Below are 19885 nucleotides of genomic sequence, written 5' to 3'. Positions count from 1 at the left end.
CCTGGCTCCGTTGCCAGGGGAATAGATTGCTGGTGCCTGAGTGTCTGGATCCCCGATCCAAGCCCGATTGCCCCGATCCAGGCCCCTCCCGATCGCTGGATCGTTGGCCGTGGACGATAATGATCCGCCGGGTCACAATCGCGCGATCGCCATTATCGTGGGGGGTTTTCGATCGTAATGCGGATTGTGCCCATCTCTAGTACAAATACATGTTGTGTGAAAATACTGATAACCTTCTGAAAATAACAATGTGCAGTCAACGTACCTTTCAGTAAAGAAGGGAAAGGGTTTATTTGGAGCTGTTTAGCTTTGATTACCAACACAGAAAGAGGACATGAATCATTCATATGCTTATACTGCTGAAAGAGGAAGAAAGGGGAACACACAAGCATAATGGTTTCCATATGCTAATATGAACCCAAGAGATGCCAAGATCTGTTCTCCTACAGTTATCATTGGGCAGTATAAAGTAGTTGGGTCCATGTCTGTCTCCCATCTTGATTCGGGTAACTGGAAGAAGATGATTCACTACATGGTTGAGATTTTTATCCTGTCTCTTTGCTGCCCTGAGCTGCATTAGGAAGGAACAACATTTCTGGTTTTTTTACATTGCCAGTCAAGAAGAGATTGCTCTGGTCGTTGAGTGGTTGAAGGTCATTGGTTTAATTTGTGGAACCACAATCCAGGAGTAGGGGGAACTGACAATGCAGAGCCTCAGTAACCAATAAAACAAGATATTCAAGTTTCTGCTATTTTTCTAAGAATGTTTTCACAATCAGATTGCCCTGCTGAGCCACAAGGGTTACTTACTGCAGCCATGGAATTGATGCGGTCTATGTAATAATCTGGCCAGCTTGTAGCAAGTTTATTAGGATCCTCTTGCTCCTGAAACAGAAAAAAAAATTGTTATCTAAAATATGGCTAAAGCTCAAGGTAGTGTACAAAATCAACATTACAACAATATAAAATCAACAACAAAAACACTCACATGTAAAACATACCACTATTCAGTAGAACAAAAACATTAACAAACGGTTACCTTTTTATTTAAAAACCAGACATAAAAGATGGCTTTTGCACTCCCCACAAAATTAGAGACTTGGTAGCTTGTTGTCAAGACTGTTGTCAAATCTCAGTTTCAATTTTTGTTCCTCCCTTGTACAGAGCAATGTTATTTTAAAAAACTGCTGGGCCATTTTCTTTCTCCTTGCATCAGATTTTTCCATAAAATATACATATTTTTCAACATTCATTGTAAATTAATACACAGTGTTACATATTATATGAATATTGTGCTTGATTGTATATATAAATACTGTAAAATTTCATCCAAACACTACATAGCAAGCATACACAAAACAAACAAATGTACAAATCCAAAGCTAGGAACTGCAAAAGTTAAATATACAAAATAATATTTAATGTATTTATTTATTAAATTTTATTTTTAGCCCTCCCTCCCCATGAGCGGGCTCAGGGCGGGGTATAATAAAATGCTTTATACACATTAAAACATTTAGAATAAATTTAAAAATCAAAACCATGATAACCTACAGCTGTTCCACCACCACCCGCTCAATCACCTTGCTCAGAAACGAGAGATTCGAAACTGTTTGATAATTGGACAAATCGGTGGGGTCCAAAGATGGCTTTTTCAAAAGAGGCTTCACCACGGCTTCCTTCAGTGCTCCAAGGAAAATTCCAGAGCTCAATGATTGATTAATAATAACCTCCAGTTGGGCCTCCGACCCATCTGCACTGGCCTTCACCAGCCACGAAGGGCAGGGGTCCAGGGAGCATGTGGTGGGCCTCACCAGCCACAAGATCCTGTCAACTTCGTCCTGGGAGAAAGGACTGAAGTGATCTAAAAAAAAGGACCAGAAGACATCCAAGGGGGTTTCCACTTCCCTTATTGTATCAACCATGGCCGGAAGATCACAGTGGAGAGACAAAATTTTATCTGCAAAAAAGCTCCCCAAAGCCTCACAACTAATAGACGAATTTTTAATTTCACAATCTTTCTGAGAGAGGGAGATCAGGGATCAAATTACCTGAAACAATTTTGCTGGGCATGAGCTTGCAGACACTAGGGAGGCAGCATAGGAATCCTTCTTTGCTGCCTTTACAGCCACCTCATAGGCTTTTAAACGCTCTATAAGACGATCTTGCCTCTTCATCCCACCACACTCACTCAAGCTATCTCAATTCCCGCTTCATCTGACATTGTTCCTCCGTATACCAGGGGGCAAGTCTAGCACGAGCATGGAGAGGGAGATGGGGAGCAATTTCATCAATGGCTTCAGAGAGACGGTCATACCAGTCTCCCACCAGCTTGTCCAACGAACTGCCAGGGGGCATCAGATCCTGCAGAGCATCCTGGAAACCAATTGGATCCATTAGTCTTTGCGGGAGAGTGTACATTAGCTCACTGCCTATGCAGGAGGGGGCTGGCGCTCCAAAATGAGACTTCAGGACAAAGTGGTCAGACCATGGCACCACTTCAATGGCATCAAAGTTCACCTGTATCCCCATCCCTAAGATCAAATCTAGCGCGTGGCCTGCTTGACGCATGGGAACTTAAACAACTTGGGAGAGTCCCAGTGCTGCCATGGATGACTTCTTTTCATATGAATATCCCTACAGCTCTACTGTACAGACAAGGCATATTCAAAAGCAATTGTTTGGTTTATGGAAAAAATACAGAGAAATATGACAGCATCTGCACAGGGAAAACATGAGTAGTCCTTAGAACTGTGGGCAAGGGCTGCTATAAATATGCTGGAATACTGTAGGGACATGTAGATACTGATGCAGTGCCCACTGAGTTGAACATGCAAAATATCCTCAAATCTGAAATAGTTGTTGTGGTGGCTAACAATGGAGAGAGGGAAAAAGAGAGGCTTCTGAGGTAACTGCCCTCTGGACTTAAGGCTAACTCCACATTCGCTGGCCCTTCCTTTCACCTGGGCCGATTCCAGACGGCCCTCCCCATCCCGAAACGTCGCGCGTCATCGCGTGGAAAACGCGATATTTCGCGTTTTCCGCGCAACAACGCGCGACGTTTCGGGATGGGGAGGGCCGTCTGGAATCGGCCCTGTTCCAACCCCAGCTATCTGCAATCAGTGATGGGGGGGGGGGGACACAAACTTTGGTTAACTGGTTGGTAGCATGTAAACTTCATACTCCCTAAAGCGTTCTTATTTGGGACCTTATTAAAATAATGTACTTAATTTTGAAGTAAGTATAAACTCCCTTTTCACAGCTATTTTAATTGGATAGAGAAGACATTGATAGTGAACAAATATTTAGCGTGGGAAGAGCCAGTTTGGTGTAATGGTTAAGAGAGCAGGACTCTAATCTGGAGAACCAGGTTTGATTCTTCACTCCTCCACTTGAAGCCAGCTGGCTGACCTTGGGTCAGTCACAGCTTCTAGGAGCTCTCTCAGCCCCACCCACTTCACAGGGTGGTTTGTTGTGGGGATAATAATAACATACTTTGTAAACTGCTCTGAGTGGGTGTTAAGTCATCCTGAAGGGCGGTATATAAATTGAATGTTGTTGTTGTTGTTGTTGTTATTCAAATTTCACACAACACAATCTATAATAAATATTATTATTATTTCAGTATACCAATGAATGCAATAGCTATAATAACCTTAACACACTTCGCTGTTGACCTTTGTGGCTTTTCTCTTGTTCACAACTGTGGCAATCAACCCTCAAGGTACGACCTTTCATTCAGGGCTTTGAAGTAGTCATGATTTGGGCCAAATGCAAATCCAAGTGATTGTGAGCCACTCAGAGCCCACGGAACTCCACTGGATGGGAGGGATTAACCAGCCTCTGTTTAAGAAGGTGGAAAGGGAATTATTTTCCCTTCAGACTGGGAAATGCAGCTCTGGATAAAAGCACTGGATTAGACCGGATTTTTATTTGGCTTTTAGTTAAGATTTGGGATCAGGTTAGAGAAGAAAGTTTATTTTAGTGATACAAGCAAGCACTCTTTTAAGGGTCCATCAAATCTTAACTTTTGTGTATAGATTCTATGAACAAGGGCTCTTTGCGTTAAAGGAGTGGCCTAGAACCTGAACCGTAATTCTGTCAATTGTGGAAACAGGTTGAAGCTTGAATGCGGAAGAAACCTTTCTAGAGAAAAAGAATCAAATCTCCCCTCAGCATTTATTTATGGTAATGGAAGCCAAGTTTCAATATGTTAACACGGATTGAGAAAATTTATAATCTCTGGGGAGTGAAATTTAGGGGCAGATGGACATTCTATACTGAAATATTCCGTATCATATTCAGGGACAGCGCCTCCATTGAGGCAGGTCTGGCAACCGCCTCCAGCACTGAGGTACCGGAGGTGGCGCCAGGGGTGAGGGCATTCGCTGCGAAGCTGGCAGCAGCAGTGCGCAAGCAGCTGAGCAGGGGGGATGGGAAGTCACCCACGCGCTGCCCTGGCCGCCTGCCACACCTGGTCTGCAGCTACTGCAGCCTCCCAGCCCTCCTGTGCTACCGCTGCTGCCAGCACATGCCCCTGGCCAGGAGCAGCAGCCGCGGGCCAGGCATGGCAGGTGTCCAGGATGGCGCACGGAGCAATGGAGCAGGAGGGCTGGGAACCTGGCTGGGAGCCCGCTGTGCCTGGCTGGGAGCGCACGCCAACAGTGGCAGTGCAGGGCCATCTTAGCGGGCAGCCCTCCTGCCCAGCCACCTGCCACCCCACAGTCCGGGTGTGTGCGTGTGCGCACACACACACAAGGGGTCAAGAGCAGACCTGAAGCTGCCCCCCGCCTCAGGTGCCAGAAACCATATTGAACGTGTGTGGGGAGATCTTTTCTCCCTCTTTCTAAGCACCAACCTAAGGCTTTGATTTAAACAAGAATGTAGAGAAAAAATATGGGAAAAATAAAAAACACCATCATTCCTGCCCAAGATTAGGTCTCAGTATAGTTTGATATTGATTGATACATTTCTTTCTATCCACATCTAGTCTTTAATAAAACTAGATTTAGAAAGTCAAAATAATAATTAGGGGCACAGTTCAAAGGATACGAACGTCTTACTATTTCAGAGTTTACTGTAAGGAGATGATCATTTGTGTTAGATAAATGTATTCAGAAAATATTTATTAACTATTTCAACATTCACAAAAGTTTCTCTACACCAAGCATATGACATAGACATTTGGCAAACACAACAGATGTTCTGCCAACACGGGAGTCTTCTTGGCTACATTTGAGATTGATCTACCTATCATCAACTATTTGAAGACTGCTCGTCCACTCTTTCCCTTAGCCAGCAGCTTGGTGAACATTTTCAGAACATCAGAATTGTCTGGAAAGCCCCCAAAATCATATTCAAGCTACTCTTCTGTAAAGAAAGGGAACAGTTTCCTTTCAAAACACAAAGTTTCACATAGTTTTCAGGATCCAGATCAGCAAGGAAAATCTTATGTCAAATGGCTGAAAGACAACTTAGTATGGGTGAAAAAAATCTTTTCATGCTCCAGGATTTGCTGAAGGAACTCAAGGGCCCTACTCTCCAAAGCTACATAGAGGCATGAATATATGGAAACAATTACCCAACTGTATGAGTAGACTGCATATGAAGGAAAATATTAGAGCCAAGTCCATTTTAACTCCCAATGAACACTGTAGATATTAAATTTAAAAACAGATGTCAATCTGTGGCATTCTATAAGTAGCTATCTTATTCTTCACCAGTGTAACAACTCAGTAACCACTATGAGAACTGTGTTCCAACAGTATACAACTGAAATGCAGTCAACGTACAGCATAAGTATGGCACCAAACTTTCAACAGGCCACTTTCCAGCATGGAAACTGTAAATGGAAAACTAAATTGTTTCACATAAAACTGAGATTTCACAGAATCCCTCAAATATTTAGAAAAACCAAAACAAATCAAAAACAAACATCTAGCCATTGTGTTTTCGGCCATTAATATTTTCTTCATGATTCTTGTTAGAGTCAACAAATTGTTCTTCTTTAAAATTCAAGGCAAGACTATCACTGTTTATGGTCAAGGCCAACCCAAGATGAAAGTCAATTAACACAATCCTGACTGCAGATTACAGCAGAGATAGTAATGAAGAGACCTGAGAACTCAGTAGAGTTCTCTGTGAACATTCTGATTTTTCTTTTCTTGCCCATCTCACTAGGTAAACCCCACTCACTAAGTGAAATGGGGAAAATGATGAAATTCTTTTCCCTGCCACAGGTATTTTGAGCCATTTAGTGTTTACAGACATTGTAATGTATTTATTTTTTGCAAGTTCTCGAAGCAAAAGAGCTTTTATGTTCTGGATCACTCTTTGTCTTTTCTATCGTGAATAATTTCCCATCCCCTATCTTGTGCCCTTCCACCAGCCTTTTCACATCTGACATCATTGGGATCAGCTTTTCACATCTGACATCATCTTTTCACATCTGACATCATTGGACATCTGCTAGGGTCTGAACACCAGCAGGAAACCCACCAGTGATCAGAAATTTGGATACTTATTACTGTTGCTGATATTACTTTGCCTTCTCTTCATCATATCTGGGCAGCCTGTGCCTCACTCACCTCCTCCTTTTTCCTCCCCAATGGCAGCCACACCAGTAGAGCAGGAACTTCAGAAACAGAAGAGGAACGAGACCCAGCCACCGCAGTGGGAAAAGAGGAGCAGCAGGAAAGAGAGGACGACTGGGGCGGGGGAATCTGACTTCAGTTCTTGCCCAGGGCTCACAAAACCCTTGTGAAATTGGTGGGGAGGGGGGATGACAAGAGTTAGATATATCTACCAATCCACTCTCAGGTAAGGAAATAAGAAACTTTGTTTACTAATTGTTGGTTAGATTCAAGGCACATCGGAATCTTAGAAATATAGAAACATAGAGCTGGAAAGGACACCAAGGGTCATCTAGTCCAAGCCCCTGCACAATGCAGGTAATTTGCAGCTATCTCCCCCCAATCTCCCCCACGACCCCTGCTCTATGCCTAGAGGAAGGCAAAGAACCTCCAGGATCCCCAGCCAATCTGATCTAGAGGAAATTTTCCTTTCTCTCCCCTAAGTGGTGATAGGCATTATCCTGGACATGTAAGAAAGGGCCATGAGAGCCAAATATTAGTTCATCCCTTCCTGATGTCCCTCTCCTGATCTGCCTAAATTCATACTGAATCATAGAATCAGCATTGCTGTCAGATAGTCATCTAGCCTCTTCTTAATAGCCTCAAAGGAAGGAGAGCCCACCACTCCCCGAGGAAGCCTGTGCCACTGATGAACTGCTCTGTCAGGAACTTCTTCCTAGTGTTTAGCTGAAAACTCCCTTGATTTAATTGTAACTGGTTCTGATCCAACCCTCTTGTACTTGTGTTACTGGAAATATTAGCAGCAGGTAAATGAACAGCCTTCTTTAATTTCAGAAATTATTCCTATGGGCATTTTTAGTGAGTCAGGATTACACTTTTTATAGATGCTAGCACAAACACACACATTCAAATACCAAACAAATTCAGTTGTGCTCTGCTAATAACAGCATTAGAATTACCACCTTTTCCCTGATGCCTAGATTGGAAGCTCTATCATATTTGAGGCTGATTTGGGCCCCGAACGGGCAGATTCTTAAAGAATCAGCCTGGCACAAAGCATGGGAACATTCCCACACCCAGATCATTGATGTCACTCCTGGAAGTGACGTCATTATGTTGCACCTGCAGCATGTGCAAAGATTTTCCAGGCAGGTAAGTGCCAGATCTCCCCCCCCCCCCCGAATTCAAATTAGTGGTAAGAGATATTATACATAAGATAATAAAATATTTGTCTAGGAAAAAATATTGTTCTTCAGCTAAATAGTCCCTTTTACCAGTATGTAGCATAATTGAAGGGAAGATGGCAAAAGGTAAAAAGTAGTCCCATAGGGTTCCCATTCCCCCGCCCAGGGCAGGGGATCCCTCAATCCCACCCTTCCCCCCATGCCAACTTATTTGGCTGGTGGGGGGGGCGCACTCCCTGGGGCGCTCTGAGAGTGGGCAATGGCGGTGGTAGCAGCAAGAGCAGGTCGTGGCGGTGGAAATGGCCACTGTTGCTGCTGCGGCCACCCGCTATCACCGCCACCATGTCTCCTTTGCGCCAAACGAGAGCGGGCTGCAGCAGTGGCAGCAAGAGTGGACCACGGCTATGGCAACAGCAGCCCACGCCAGTGAGGTCAAGGTCCCCCTTCGACTCAGGGGTGCCTTTTGACCCCCGTGTGATGACATCACTCCTGGAAGTGATGTCATCACACGAGCCAGGAGTGCGCACATGCGCGAAGAAGGATGCCGGGGTAAGTGCCAGCTCCCAATCCCCTGCCGGGAGAGTCCAGGGACCTGGGAATCTCCTGTTGAGGGACTCCAGGTCCCTGACAACCCTATAGTCCCCTGTGCAAGCACTGAGTCATTACTGACCCATGGGGGGAACTCGCATCACAACGTCTTCTTGGCAGACTTTTTATGGGGTGGTTTGCCATTGCCTTCCCCAGTCATTTACACTTTACCCCCAGGAAACTGAGTACTCATTTTACCGACCTTGGAAGGATGGAGGGCTGAGTCAACTATGGAAGAAGCTGAAAAAGATTTTTCTTCCCAGTAAAAGAACATACACTATTATGTGTCATTCTCACATTACGTTTACGTAAGAGGGAAGCAGACCTAAAACTCTAGTCTAGGACAGAGAGCAGCTACGAGACCTTCTTTCCCAGCCTCTTACCAAGCTCTGGCCTGGAGCATCAAGTGCTGCTGAGTTCTACAACCTCCAACCTACTAGAGAGAGACTGATTGAACATCAATTTCTATGTAAAATTCACTTTATAGATCGAAGTTTTTTTTAAGGGTGGTAGATTCAGAACTGACATAAGCTAATACTTTTCTGATTTGAGTAAATAAACTGGGGAATTTGCTGCCAGTCATGGCCACAATCATAAGATCACTTCAAAAGGGGAAGAGACAGATTGATGGAGAACAGCCATAGTGACTCAAGCAAACCTTCACATTCAGAGGCAGCAGCCTTTGGAATACCTGTGCTACGAGGCAACATCAGGGGAAGGTCTTGGCCTCCGTGCACTTTTTGTTGGCCCTCCAGGATAACTGGTTGGCCATTGTATAAAACACATTTCTGGACTAGATGGACCACCAGTCTGATCCAGCAGAGCTCTTCTTAATGTTGATTGTTCTGCAAGGCCTGATTTGGTGTTTTCTTATTCAAATCTATGAAATATCAAGTATTCCTCAAAATAAGGGATGGTAATCTTGTTCTGCTGCAATCAATGGTACTTCAGCTGGCTGGCTGTTCTCTGATTAATGTGCAAACTATGTGCAGCAGTCCCTTGTGGGACACAATGACATTTATAACCAGAGTTGAAACAATTCCATGGATTTTTCAGACTACTCTCACACATGCTCCCAACCTCCAAGCTAGCCAGGCCACAAAAGGTTTTGGTTTTAAAATAGGGCAGACAGGGCCCACAGGGCCAATTTACTCAGTAGGCAGGTGGGGTTGCAATCATATTTCCCATAATGTATGATTAGCATTTCCGAACATATTGTTAGAATTTTGTGGATAAACAATTTTTTTTCAAGGTTTCCAAGGGGAAAAGGCACCTAATGGAAGAACAGCAAACATCTGTGCCCATTCCAGAATTAGACAGGGGATGCATGTGAGCTTTTCTCTAAATTTTTACTAAGCTGGTTGACAAATCCTTCAAGAAACTCATTTGCAGCATAATGGACTATGATAATAGTTCTCTCCAATGGGAAGCATTTGTGAGTTTAATATGTTTAACAAGTTCAGTAATCAATAGTATTGCAACAAAATTTTTAACAGTTGTACCGTTTCATTCATTCATTTATTGGACTTCTAGCCCTCCCTCCCCACAAATGGGCTCAGGGCGGGTCACAGTATAAATACATTTAGAACATAATAAGACTAGATCATCCTAGTAAGCATAAAATACAGTGAGAAATACAATAAAATATGATTCCCAAGATGGCGGCCCCAACCAACTGCCCCAGCCAATAGTGCATAGAGAGGGAACTTTTCAAGGGAGAGGAGGAAAGGGGAAACAGCCATTCTGGTCGCATTATAACTCCGGTGGTGGGGGGGGGGGACGACACAAAATGATTATAAAGTTTAAGTGAAAATGCAATATAATCAACAGCTAAGACATTCACTGAACAAAGTACAATAATGAACAACAGCTAGGACATTCAGTGAAAGAGATACATTAGGATATGATAGCAAAAAATTTGAAAAACAAACATAAAGCCAAGCACAGAGATGAAATATTTCTGACACAGCATAACCAATTGACACAGCATTTACATAAGCTGTTTAGCAATGTGGAAACTCCCTTGTAGTCTACATTAGCAGCGTGTAGTACCTGTCCCTAGAAATGTAACTCTTAAAGTTACTTGTTGTCCAGTCCCTTTCTTTCAATGAAGGAAAATGGGAGTGACCAGAGGGCGGGATCTTTCCAGGAGTGTTTTGGCCTTCCAGTCCATCTTTAAGCAGGTCTACTCAGACAAAGGACCCATCCTCAATCTACTCACAGAGACCATATTAAATCAATTCCTGCCACTATGCTGAGCTTGTTTGCTAAACAGACAAATTGTAAGCAGTAAAACCATGCTGGCTGCCTATACTTAGAATTCATTGATGAAAACAACAAAAGGTAGAGTCTATTTTAAAACTGATTCATGAAGCTAAATTTAAACATGATTGCAGAGCAAATAATTATGTCTGTGTATGCCTAAAAACTGGGTATGGTTACATATGCACGTGTGTGTGTGCTGTTTTGCAGAACCCCACGCACACCCTCCATCATTTGCCAATCAGTCAATGAATCAGTGACATATTCCTGCCTGGTAGCTACCAGGATATCTGAACTTACAGAAGTTTGAGGATCACTAATATGTTGCCCAGAGCTCCCAGAATAAAATAGAAGCCTATCTCAAGAAAAGGGGGGGATAAAAAAGAATGAATTTTCAATTATCTGTGAGTTTCTCTGTTAGGATTCTTTCCACAAGGTATTGAAGTTGGGGAATGAGAACTGAAAAAATTCCGTCAGGTCACTTACTAGGAGATCACTTTCTCCAAAATACAGGAGTGATAAGTACATCTAAAATATAACCCACAGGTATCTCAACTGCTCTTCAAAATTCAACTCATCACATTTTCCAGACCATGTCAGTTGATGGACCTATGTATTCTTTTAATATTATACACACGTACAATGAGCTGGCATGGAATTTTTACATTACTTAATCATAATTCTGTTTTAAATGAATTAGTTCCAACAAGCCTCATTGTAAATAAAAGCAGTCCCTAACTTTCACACAGACCTATAAAAAAGAAACTAGAGCTACCTAGCAGCCACTAGGCTTCAGAAAGAGTTCAGCATTCCAGTTTTAGATGGAGATAATGTCTGGGTGCATTATGTGAAATTTGAAGATCAGGGTCATATTTTCTTTAAAACCAAGCATTTTCAGACTGATTTAAATAAACCGTATAATTGCAGAGTTTAACACAGGCTTAAACTTTACAATCACTGTATCTGGTACAGAACTTTGTATCCACATCTAGTCTTTAATAAAACTAGATTTAGAAAGTCAAAATAATAATTAGGGGCACAGTTCAAAGGATACGAACGTCTTACTATTTCAGAGTTTACTGTAAGGAGATGATCATTTGTGTTAGATAAATGTATTCAGAAAATATTTATTAACTATTTCAACATTCACAAAAGTTTCTCTACACCAAGCATATGACATAGACATTTGGCAAACACAACAGATGTTCTGCCAACACGGGAGTCTTCTTGGCTACATTTGAGATTGATCTACCTATCATCAACTATTTGAAGACTGCTCGTCCACTCTTTCCCTTAGCCAGCAGCTTGGTGAACATTTTCAGAACATCAGAATTGTCTGGAAAGCCCCCAAAATCATATTCAAGCTACTCTTCTGTAAAGAAAGGGAACAGTTTCCTTTCAAAACACAGATGCAGAGAAGTTAGCCGTGTTAGTCTGTGGTAGCAAAATCAAAAAGAGTCCAGTAGCACCTTTAAGACTAACCAATTTTATTTTAGCATAAGCTTTCGAGAATCAAGTTCTCTTCTTCAGATGCTTGATACAGAGACTGGTCAAACACAGAAGAGCAGAGGGAAGAGGCAATTAGGGGGGGAGGGGGAGGGAGCAATCAAAACATTCCTTTGCTAGTATATGTAAACATCTCCTTTTGGTGTGTGTATCAGTTGGCTTCAAAGGAGTTTGCCCTGTTAGTTTGTAGAAGCCAAACAGCTAGACCATCCAATTCCAATGCAGTATGGGCCTTCGATAACCACAGCTCTCCCTGCCAGATGCATCTGACAAAGAGATCTGTGGTTCCCGAAAGCCCACGCCAGGTACCACTGAGCTCCCCCAGACCCCACCTCTGTAAAGGAAATCTGTTACCTGTGGTAATGTGATAACCATTCATAGTCCCTATTCAGTCCCAGCTTGACAGAGTCAAATTTGCATATGAATTCCAGTTCAGCAGCCTCCCGTTGGATTTTGTTTTTGAAAGGTTTCTGTTGAACTACAGCGACCTTTAAGTCTTTGATGGAATGTCCTGGTAGGTTGAAGTGTTCTCCCACTGGTTTCTGGACGTTTCCATTTCTAATGTCAGATTTGTGTCCATTTATTCTTTTGCGTAGAGGTTGGCTGGTTTGTCCAATGTACAGAGCAGAAGGACATTGTTGGCACATGAGGGCATATATCAGATTGGAGGATGAGCAGCTGTAAGAGCCAGAGACAGTGTAGTTGATGCCATTGGGTCCTGTAATTGTATTCCCTGGGTAGATATAGGGGCAGAGCTGGCATCTGGGTCTGTTGCAGGGCCTGGTACCTGTGCTGGTGACTCTGCTGGCTGATTCATGGTTGTGAGTGAGAAGTCGTTTAAGGTTGGGGGGCTGTCTGTAGGCAAGGAAAGGTCTTCCACCCAGGGCTTCTGAGAGAGAGGTATCATTTTCCAGGATGGGTTGTAGCTCACTGATGATACGTTGGATGGGTTTGAGCTGGGAGCTATAGGTGACAACCAGTGGTGTTCTGTTGTTAGTTCCTTTAGGTTTGTCCTGGAGTAGGCTGTTTCTGGGTACTAGTCTGGCCCTGTTGATTTGTTTCTTCACTTCATTTGGTGGGTACTGTAGTCCCAAAAATGCTTGTTGTAAATCTCTTAAGTGTGAGTCTCGGTCGAGAGCATTGGAGCAGATACGGTTGTAACGTAAGGCTTGGCTGTAGACAATAGACCGAGTGGTATGTTTAGGGTGGTAGCTGGAGGCATGTAGATATGAGTATCGGTCTGTTGGTTTCCGGTATAAAGTGGTATTTATTCGTCCATTATGTAGTTGTACAGTGGTGTCCAGGAAGTGTACCTGTTGTGTAGAGTGGTCCAGGCTTAGGTTGATAGTAGGGTGAAAGTTATTGAAGTCTTGATGAAATCTCTCAAGAGCTTCCTTCCCATGGGTCCAAATGATGAAGATGTCATCCAGGAATCTTAAGTATAGTAGTGGTTCCAGTGGATGGGAGCTGAGGAAGCGTTGTTCCAAGTCCGCCATGAATATGTTAGCATATTGTGGTGCCATGCGTGTGCCCATGGCTGTGCCATTAATCTGTAGATATAAGTTGTCACCAAATTCGAAGTAATTGTGAGTGAGTACGAAGTGACAAAGTTCAGTGGCGAGGTGTGCTGTGGTTTTGTCCAGGATAATATTCCGTATGGCTTGCAGTCCATCCGCATGTGGGATATTGGTGTATAAAGCCTCCACATCCATGGTTGCTAGGATGGTGTCATCAGGTAGGTTGTCAATGGACTGTATTTTCCTGAGGAAGTCAGTGGTGTCCCGTAAATAGCTGGGTGTGCTGGTGGCATAGGGCCTGAGGATAGAGTCCATGTATCCTGAGACTCCTACCGTGATAGTGTCTCTTCCTGAGACGATGGGGCGTCCTGGGTTACCCGGTTTATGGATTTTGGGTAGTAGGTAGAATTTTCCTGGCCGTGGTTCCTGGGGTGTGTCCGTATGGATGCATTCTTGTATGTCCACGGGAAGAGTCTTCAATATTTTATTGAGTTCTCTTTTATATTGCTCCGTAGGATCAGCAGGTAGTATTTTATAGAATGTTGTGTTGGAGAGTTGTCTTTCTGCTTCCTGTATATAATTCTGTTTGTCCATGATGACCACTGCTCCACCTTTGTCTGCTTCCTTGATTACGATGCCAGAATTGTTTTGGAGGCTGTTTATGGCATCTCTTTCTGCATGGCTGAGGTTCTGCTTTAGGTGTTGTTGTTTGTCAATTATTTCAGCCTGGGTGCGTCGACGGAAGCATTCAATGTAAAAGTCCAATGAAGAGTTCCGGCCCTCAGGGGGTGTCCATGTGGAATTCTTTTTTCTGGAGTTTTGTAACGATGATTGTGTATTGCTGGGTTGGGAGAGTGATGGTTGCTGTGATGGTGTCTGTTCAGTGCTTTGTTCCTCATTTTGTTCAGCAGAGTAGTTGAAGAATTCTTTCAGTCTTAGGCGTCTGAAATAGGCCTCCAGGTCTCCACAAAGTTGTATGGTTTGTGTGGGTCTGGCTGGGCAAAAAGATAGACCACGTGAGAGGACAGATTCCTCTGCCGGGGTCAGTTTATGACTGGATAGATTGATGATGTTGCTGGGTGGATCCAGAGTGTTCTTGTTCTCTGTTGCATGCAGGATTTTTGAGAATTTCTTCTCCTTTTTTTTCTGTAGTTCAGTAAATAGTGTGCAATAAATACTTCCTCTGGTTTTGGTAAACATCTGCCAGCTCCAGAAAACTCTTAATTCACCTCATTGGACTGATGTACAGCAAGCAACAATGGATCAAACAAGAGATCTCTGAACTAGACTCTTCCATTAAAAACAACCCCTCTACACAGACCAGGAACTGGCAGATGTTTACCAAAACCAGAGGAAGTATTTATTGCACACTATTTACTGAACTACAGAAAAAAAAGGAGAAGAAATTCTCAAAAATCCTGCATGCAACAGAGAACAAGAACACTCTGGATCCACCCAGCAACATCATCAATCTATCCAGTCATAAACTGACCCCGGCAGAGGAATCTGTCCTCTCACGTGGTCTATCTTTTTGCCCAGCCAGACCCACACAAACCATACAACTTTGTGGAGACCTGGAGGCCTATTTCAGACGCCTAAGACTGAAAGAATTCTTCAACTACTCTGCTGAACAAAATGAGGAACAAAGCACTGAACAGACACCATCACAGCAACCATCACTCTCCCAACCCAGCAATACACAATCATCGTTACAAAACTCCAGAAAAAAGAATTCCACATGGACACCCCCTGAGGGCCGGAACTCTTCATTGGACTTTTACATTGAATGCTTCCGTCGACGCACCCAGGCTGAAATAATTGACAAACAACAACACCTAAAGCAGAACCTCAGCCATGCAGAAAGAGATGCCATAAACAGCCTCCAAAACAATTCTGGCATCGTAATCAAGGAAGCAGACAAAGGTGGAGCAGTGGTCATCATGGACAAACAGAATTATATACAGGAAGCAGAAAGACAACTCTCCAACACAACATTCTATAAAATACTACCTGCTGATCCTACGGAGCAATATAAAAGAGAACTCAATAAAATATTGAAGACTCTTCCCGTGGACATACAAGAATGCATCCATACGGACACACCCCAGGAACCACGGCCAGGAAAATTCTACCTACTACCCAAAATCCATAAACCGGGTAACCCAGGACGCCCCATCGTCTCAGGAAGAGACACTATCACGGTAGGAGTCTCAGGATACATGGACTCTATCCTCAGGCCCTATGCCACCAGCACACCCAGCTATTTACGGGACACCACTGACTTCCTCAGGAAAATACAGTCCATTGACAACCTACCTGATGACACCATCCTAGCAACCATGGATGTGGAGGCTTTATACACCAATATCCCACATGCGGATGGACTGCAAGCCATACGGAATATTATCCTGGACAAAACCACAGCACACCTCGCCACTGAACTTTGTCACTTCGTACTCACTCACAATTACTTCGAATTTGGTGACAACTTATATCTACAGATTAATGGCACAGCCATGGGCACACGCATGGCACCACAATATGCTAACATATTCATGGCGGACTTGGAACAACGCTTCCTCAGCTCCCATCCACTGGAACCACTACTATACTTAAGATTCCTGGATGACATCTTCATCATTTGGACCCATGGGAAGGAAGCTCTTGAGAGATTTCATCAAGACTTCAATAACTTTCACCCTACTATCAACCTAAGCCTGGACCACTCTACACAACAGGTACACTTCCTGGACACCACTGTACAACTACATAATGGACGAATAAATACCACTTTATACCGGAAACCAACAGACCGATACTCATATCTACATGCCTCCAGCTACCACCCTAAACATACCACTCGGTCTATTGTCTACAGCCAAGCCTTACGTTACAACCGTATCTGCTCCAATGCTCTCGACCGAGACTCACACTTAAGAGATTTACAACAAGCATTTTTGGGACTACAGTACCCACCAAATGAAGTGAAGAAACAAATCAACAGGGCCAGACTAGTACCCAGAAACAGCCTACTCCAGGACAAACCTAAAGGAACTAACAACAGAACACCACTGGTTGTCACCTATAGCTCCCAGCTCAAACCCATCCAACGTATCATCAGTGAGCTACAACCCATCCTGGAAAATGATACCTCTCTCTCAGAAGCCCTGGGTGGAAGACCTTTCCTTGCCTACAGACAGCCCCCCAACCTTAAACGACTTCTCACTCACAACCATGAATCAGCCAGCAGAGTCACCAGCACAGGTACCAGGCCCTGCAACAGACCCAGATGCCAGCTCTGCCCCTATATCTACCCAGGGAATACAATTACAGGACCCAATGGCATCAACTACACTGTCTCTGGCTCTTACAGCTGCTCATCCTCCAATCTGATATATGCCCTCATGTGCCAACAATGTCCTTCTGCTCTGTACATTGGACAAACCAGCCAACCTCTACGCAAAAGAATAAATGGACACAAATCTGACATTAGAAATGGAAACGTCCAGAAACCAGTGGGAGAACACTTCAACCTACCAGGACATTCCATCAAAGACTTAAAGGTCGCTGTAGTTCAACAGAAACCTTTCAAAAACAAAATCCAACGGGAGGCTGCTGAACTGGAATTCATATGCAAATTTGACTCTGTCAAGCTGGGACTGAATAGGGACTATGAATGGTTATCACATTACCACAGGTAACAGATTTCCTTTACAGAGGTGGGGTCTGGGGGAGCTCAGTGGTACCTGGCGTGGGCTTTCGGGAACCACAGATCTCTTTGTCAGATGCATCTGGCAGGGAGAGCTGTGGTTATCGAAGGCCCATACTGCATTGGAATTGGATGGTCTAGCTGTTTGGCTTCTACAAACTAACAGGGCAAACTCCTTTGAAGCCAACTGATACACACACCAAAAGGAGATGTTTACATATACTAGCAAAGGAATGTTTTGATTGCTCCCTCCCCCTCCCCCCCTAATTGCCTCTTCCCTCTGCTCTTCTGTGTTTGACCAGTCTCTGTATCAAGCATCTGAAGAAGAGAACTTGATTCTCGAAAGCTTATGCTAAAATAAAATTGGTTAGTCTTAAAGGTGCTACTGGACTCTTTTTGATTTGACTTTCAAAACACAAAGTTTCACATAGTTTTCAGGATCTAGATCAGCACGGATCATAGGTTTTTGGATACAATCCCATTTAGAAAAGTTTTAACCTTTAGAAAACTGTGCTGTACATTTTACTTTTAAAGTTTCTCATATACCAGAGCAGAACATAAGAGAAGCCCTACAGGATAAGACCAATGATGGTTCATCTAGTCCAGCGTCCTGTTTATTTACTTTAATTATACCCCACCTTTCTCCTCTATAGGGATCTAAAGCAGCATATATAATTATTCTTGCCTCCATTTTATCCTTGCAACAACCCTGTGACCCAAGGTCACCCAAGGTCACCCAGTGAGCTTCCATGGCAGAGTGAAGATTTAAACCCGGGTCTCCCAGATCCTAGTCTGACACTCTAACCACTATACAACTCTGGCCTCCAGTTTCCCACAGCAGCTAGAAGGCCTACAAGCAGGACATGTAAGCCAAAGCCTCCCCAGCTGCTGTCCCCCATAACTGATATTCTACGAATTACTGCTTCTGAACATGGAGGTTCAACTTAGTCATCATGGCTCATAGTCATTGATGGAAATATCCTCCATGAATTTGTTGGATCCCCCTTTTAAATGCAACTGAACTAATGGCCATCAATCACATCCTCAAATAAGATTTGAGGATAAGAACAAGATTTCCCCCTCCATCTAATCCCACATCTTCATTTGCCTAAGGTTTCAATTCAGATGACTTGCCATCATCTCCAATTCAGTGTATCCACAACCAGAGGCCAGGACTGAAAACCCACTCAGTGGGCTCAGTTTGCAGTTCATGGGAGGAGGTGGAGGGGGTGCAGAAATGGTGGCTTCCATTGCTCTGGGCCTGGTAACCCGCCTCTGGAACGGGGTGGTCAGTGACAGCTTCCTTCCAGCCACAGGCGGAAGGGCCAAGCAGCAGAGCCAGTCAGGCCACCAGCACTTGGATCCTGATCCCACAGCCTGTCATCCCACAGTGCCCCCCTTCAGCTGGTGGCCTGAAGAAATGAGGGGGTCATCGGCCAGCAGGCAGGTCGGTCGATGGATGTGTGCCTTATGCATGCCAAAGCTTCCTAAACTGTAACCAATAAAGCTGTGGCCTTTTGAATCCCAACAAGTTGTCTCTTCTGTTGCCTTTCCTTCACCCCTCCACCCCTTCAACACTGGGCCCGCAATCTCTAATTTTATTCTTCCCTTCTTGGCTGTCTCTTGCCGTTAAGATCATTGCTCAACTCCACATTCAGCCCTACAGCTTCATTTACATCTCTCTATAACACTGGGAACACATTTTCAACACATTCTACAACTTAAATGCTTATGTGCTCTGATCCCATCACATTTTAACTATGAAAAAATCTTCCACATAATATTTCATTATCATTCCTTGTCTTATATCCCCCAGAGGGTGCTTCAATCAGTAGATAAACATGCACTGGTGATCCCAAGGAAGTTCGCCTTGCCTTGACTAGGACCAGGGCTTTTTGGGCCTGGCACCGATCTGGTAGAACTCTCTGGCTGTGGGGACCCAGGCCCAGCAGAATTTGTTATCATTCTGCCAGGCCTGTAAGTCAGAAATGTTTCACCAGGCATATGGTGGTTGAGGCAGGCGGGCCACCTAACCAGCTTGCTACCAAAGGGGTGTGTATGCCCCCTTGGATTTTGCTGTTTACATGCCACCCTGCCCCACGGCTTTGTTGATGTTGATTTTGGAGGGTTGTGCAATATGTGCCCTACTGTCTTAACAAATTGTATGTCAATGTTTTTATATTTTATGCTACCATGTTTTTATCTGTGAAATCCACTCTGAGCCCATTCACAAGGTGAGCGGACTATAAATCTAATTAAATAAATAAATAAATATCCATTTACTTGGCTTTTGGTCTACTTACCTGCTTTGTTGCTCAGAACATTTCAAAATTCATCTTGCTTTCTCTAGTACTACCTCAGAATAGATTCTAACCCCATCATCATTTTTATTTCTGAAGCTATAGAATCCAAAGGCACTGACCCAGGCAGCCCAGCAAGACCAATCTTGTCAGATTTCAGAAGCTAATCAGAGGAGGCCCTAATTAGTAATTGGATGGGAGACCTCCAACGAAGACCAGGGTTGCA

General features: G+C 43.7%; 1 protein-coding gene across 2 annotated transcripts in view; it reads right to left on the bottom strand.

Moving 5' to 3' along the window:
• DAAM2 (dishevelled associated activator of morphogenesis 2) overlaps positions 1-19885 on the bottom strand; it is a 388390-nt gene that overhangs the window by 156861 nt on the left and 211644 nt on the right. For both annotated transcript variants that reach the window (XM_054978243.1, XM_054978250.1), the window contains exon 6: positions 811-885. In XM_054978243.1, coding sequence (XP_054834218.1) covers positions 811-885 — 75 coding nt within the window. The remainder of the gene's footprint in view (positions 1-810; positions 886-19885) is intronic.

Source organism: Eublepharis macularius, chromosome 1 (genome assembly GCF_028583425.1).
Source record: "Eublepharis macularius isolate TG4126 chromosome 1, MPM_Emac_v1.0, whole genome shotgun sequence".
In the NCBI taxonomy this organism is placed as follows: Eukaryota; Metazoa; Chordata; class Lepidosauria; order Squamata; family Eublepharidae; genus Eublepharis; species Eublepharis macularius.
Note: the sequence above shows the minus strand (reverse complement) of the source record. Positions and strands in the feature narration are given on the sequence as shown.